This window comes from Eucalyptus grandis, chromosome 11 (assembly GCF_016545825.1).
Source record: "Eucalyptus grandis isolate ANBG69807.140 chromosome 11, ASM1654582v1, whole genome shotgun sequence".
Taxonomy (NCBI): Eukaryota; Viridiplantae; Streptophyta; class Magnoliopsida; order Myrtales; family Myrtaceae; genus Eucalyptus; species Eucalyptus grandis.
In genome coordinates, this window is record NC_052622.1 from 37,549,373 (window position 1) to 37,553,728 (window position 4,356).

General features: G+C 38.4%; 1 protein-coding gene across 3 annotated transcripts; it reads left to right on the top strand.

Annotated features, from left to right (window-relative positions):
- Positions 1-362: 362 nt before the first annotated feature.
- Positions 363-3,699, top strand: LOC104444083 (protein ABIL2). Of its 3 annotated transcripts, XM_039305438.1 has the most exons (10): positions 363-656; positions 1,171-1,301; positions 1,541-1,623; positions 1,717-1,867; positions 2,209-2,308; positions 2,393-2,482; positions 2,673-2,715; positions 2,792-2,877; positions 3,018-3,112; positions 3,230-3,699. In XM_039305438.1, the coding sequence occupies exons 2-10, from the start codon at positions 1,194-1,196 to the stop codon at positions 3,398-3,400; spliced, it is 927 nt and encodes a 308-aa protein (XP_039161372.1). In that variant the 5' UTR covers positions 363-656; positions 1,171-1,193; the 3' UTR covers positions 3,401-3,699. The 3 variants fall into 3 exon arrangements, with proteins under 3 accessions (XP_039161372.1, XP_039161370.1, XP_039161371.1); XM_039305436.1 differs by lacking the exon at positions 363-656 and having other exon boundaries at positions 723-1,301; XM_039305437.1 differs by lacking the exon at positions 363-656 and having other exon boundaries at positions 725-1,301; positions 2,393-2,473.
- Positions 3,700-4,356: the final 657 nt, after the last annotated feature.

The window sequence follows — 4,356 nt, forward strand, 5'->3', positions numbered from 1 at the left end:
CTAACAGAAACAGACAGCTGATATATGTCGGCTCTGTAGAGGATCGACTCCTGTGTAGCACCAAATGCCAAACCGACAGGGCATCTTTCACACAAGGAGATCAGTTTTTTCGGTGGATGACAGTGAGTGAAAATGATTGCATTACCCATCATCAAGAAAAGATTTTACACTTGATCTTCACATAAGAAAAACTCATAAAACCTCCTCTTGCATCATACTACGAATAGATATGGAGGAATGGGATAACTCTGAGCCAAATGAATGGGAGCAGCAATTGGATCAGCAGGAATCTACCTTTTATGATGGATATGTAAAACCTTAAGACGAAGAATCATTGGGATTTTACCATTATTAGACGTCTCACTTTGGCAGTTTTCTGTTTAGGTGTGCGTTGCTTTCAACACTTATTCTCAAAGAACTTAGCGTCTTTCTTTTCCTTGTTAGTACAGAGTAGTCTTCATCATACCCCAATTATTACTCTCCCCAACAGAGACACTCAAACAATCTTGTTTCAGAAGCAAAGGCACAAATTGCACAAAAATTATCTATAGCCATCTTCAGCAAGAGTCATCACTGTCGCTCTATGACACTTGCTGGCGACACATCTCTGCAAGATGATTTTTCTGATCTCTCTCTCGCCCTCTTCAATATCTAAGGTGAAGATCACTAATTCTGGTTATGGCCTTTTGGATATCTTTCTTTTCTTTTCCTTGCTGAGTTAAAAAGGAGGTAATGTCAGCTTTGTATTCGTCGCATGTGCTTTTTGTTCTCCTGCTGAGATTTTTTCTCTAGTTCTTTTTGGACCTGCGGTTTGGCAATGCTCTACGTGATCTGTGATTGACAAAACAAGAAGAAAAGTTTGCTTGCATTGGTAATAACTGTTGTCATTAGCAGATGAAAAACTCTCCGACCTTTGCAATATCTCAGCATTTTAGCCTCGACTTTGTTGGATGGAAATGGTTGAGATCAGAATAGAGGAGGAACATCAAGGAGAAGAAAATAGGTCTTCATAATTTGTCAGGACGGTGAAAGAGAAGGGAGAAAGAAAATGTTCTCTCGGTTAGAAGGAAAAATAGAACTAGGATGAGATGGTGTCTTGGAGATGGATAATGACAATTAGTGCCCGAGGGTGTGAAGTTGAATCTAATTGCTTCATCTTCATTGTAACAGATGAAGATACTTTGAACTTGGGTATGATGGATGCTTCCCAGTTGCCTTTTTTAGTTTCCGCTCCTCAGGAAGCTTTGCATTATGATGAGCTCTCCATGAAAGAGAGTTTGAACTTTTCAGATAGCCTAAAGGTACATAACTACTGGTTATTTTTTCTGGATTTACCTTAAAATTCGATTGATGTTCCGTTGTATCCACATCTATCCATTTCTTATTTGTCTACGTTCACGAACAAGTTACTTTCGTCTATTTCTTTTCACCTATTAGATGATCAAATTCCTCACAATCTAGTTTACATCATGTTCGAATTTCAGGGTGAAAAGGTTTGGAGTTGTCTTGCATGCTAATTGTAATCTTTTTCTCTAATCAGGATTTGAAGGATCTTAGGAAGCAGTTATACTCAGCAGCTGAGTATTTTGAATTATCTTACAACAAACAAGATCAAAAACAAATGTGAGACACATAGGTTTTCACTTCATTATAATGTACCAGCTCGAGCATTTATTTATGTTGCACACCTCGTTATTGGCTTTGACAATACTGCAGAGTGGTGAACACACTGAGAGATTATGCAACTAAAGCTTTCATCAGCACTGTGGATCACTTGGGCTCCATGACTTATAAGGTCAACTGTCTCCTAGATGACAAGATTGAGGAAGCATCTGCAATTGAGCTCAGATTCTCTTGTCTTCAACAGGTGTGCCATATAATTAGGTTTTCCTTGTTTTATAACATTAAGGATGCAAAGAGCTTGCATACCCTCTGATTTACCGTGTGCAGGGTCTAACAAATTGCAACTTACCAGGAAGAATTAAGTTCTTGAAAATTTGAAAGTACTCCAGATAAACTCCATGACTTGTTGGATTATATTACATTGTAACAAACTAAGTTGCAGAGAAAAATATATTCTGAATAACAGAACAAATCCTGCTTCAACAATAATATGGAAATTGGCATTGAGAACAACCATCTTTCATTCTGTTGACTTATTTATCACAGATAACGAATATAATTTTCAACCCCATTTTTGTGTTTTAGAGACTCCAAATGTGTGACGTGTTCATAGACCATGGAGGCCTATCTCAGCAGTCACTAGCAATAAGAACTCCGAAGCACCACATGCGATATATCTTACCAGGCACGCTTCCCTTCACAAGATTTGTCATTGGCTTATTAAGACCAAAAGATCAGAGTTGGCTCATGCTTAAGAACTTTCTTTCAGTTTCACAAGCTAAAGACGGTGGAGTCAGCAAGAACTTGCAATACTGCATGAAAAATGAAGTAAACAGCGACATGTCGGCAGGTGAACATTGTATGACTTTAGCTACCACTACGCACATTTCCAAGAACAAGATTGGTCTATTAGATGTAAAAATTCATGAGTCACAAAACTAGCTGATCTCTCCCTCATCATTTGCATGTGCTCAACTTATTCCATCAAAGAGCACAATATCAAATGCTACTACTGACGTGCTAATAACTTTTTTTTTTCCTTTCCGAAGACATGTATTCAAGAAATATAGAGACTTCTGCACCATTTGTCAGGTAACTTTCGGTAGAATCTATGCTGATCATCCTAGTTTGGAAAAGACTCGATGCTGACAGTGGAACACTGATGCAGGAGACGGCATTTGACAACACAGTTTCCACGGTCCACCCCAACCAGCATCTTTTCATTCGCAAGTACTTCGTCCAACCAAAAAGCAGGTCCGTACACCCGACTTGAATGCCCCTGATTGCCATACGTAGCGCTTATTTACATAATGTTTTCATAACCCCCCTGTTATTGTATCATATATCGTGTAGTTAGACAAGCTACTAATCCAAGCCGCACTTTTTCTAACCAGAAAAACGCACCTCCCCATTTCTATTTCAACTCACACGTTTGGGTTCTCTCGTCGATAGATCTACATCTTCAAATCAGTCTAGTGCCAAAAAGCGAGTAAGCATCAATGAACTTCAATGCAGCTTAGCTAGTAAGCTTTATTTTTTGTTGGACATGTCTTGCGGACATGACCTCTTATGACTGAGTGTCTTATATGCCCACATGAACATCCAGTACCCACTGGAACCCCGAAGATCCACTTCAATGTCTGCTCATGTTGAGAGGAACAGAAGAACTGATATCGAGCTATATTCCAGCGAGAACAACCGTCTCTTCAAGTCCTTGGTTAGCATGCGGAAGTCAAGAAAGGACAGCAGGTTATACAAGTTCTTGGACGAAAACTAAGAAGAACAGGGAATAAAGGAAACCGGATAGACCCATATATCAGTTACTGTGCATCAAGTGTACCTCAATATGTTGAAGATCGCTGGAAATACTTTGATTATGTCATATAACTAAAAACATTTCAGATCAGACAGCTACAAATGAACTTGGCACTAGAACACCCCACATAAAAACAAGAGCTCGACTGTACAGATTTCACGTGGGATAGGCAGAATATTCCTGTGCACTCCATCCAGATGCTTGACAGTAACAATATATTTGATTGTGCAATAAATATGGTTCAAAATCCAAGATCAAAACTGGGACACTCAGCCTTCACTTTCAATGGATCTCTATTCCCCTCAGGGGTCATCTTTTCATCGTTAGCATCGCCGTGAGAACCATGTGAAAGTGATGCTTCGGAAACAAGATTGTTGCTGCAGCATTTGGCGTCAGCTTGCCCATGAGAAGGCTGCTAACGTTAATTGCAGCAGATGTACACGCTTAGGTCAAACTCTCCCACCATAACACTACCGATTTATTACTCATTTCCCTCATTCCTTTCTCTATCCGTTGTTTCTCCACTTTATTTATAACTCCTTTGCGTGAAAAAAATATTTATGTTAAAATATTTATGTTTTACTTCACAAATTCTATAAAGTGTATAAATATTTCATTGATTCAAATTGTTCGCAAATTCTTTTAAGTTTATATCATAATTATTATCATCTAATTATACATTAATATTGAGTTGTCTTTAGGCTAAAGTTCGTCATCCATCATCTTTTATCATAAATTTGTCAAACAGTTCTTGGATTACGTCTAGTTAATTACATTATGGGTATGACCCATGAATACTGCTCGGTCATTCCACACATTAATTAATTCAAACCTTTTGACCGCAGGAGATACAGGAGTTAAGAGAGTATAATGAAAGTTTGCTTTGAGGTAAAGAACAAATTATCGAGTAATTAGCA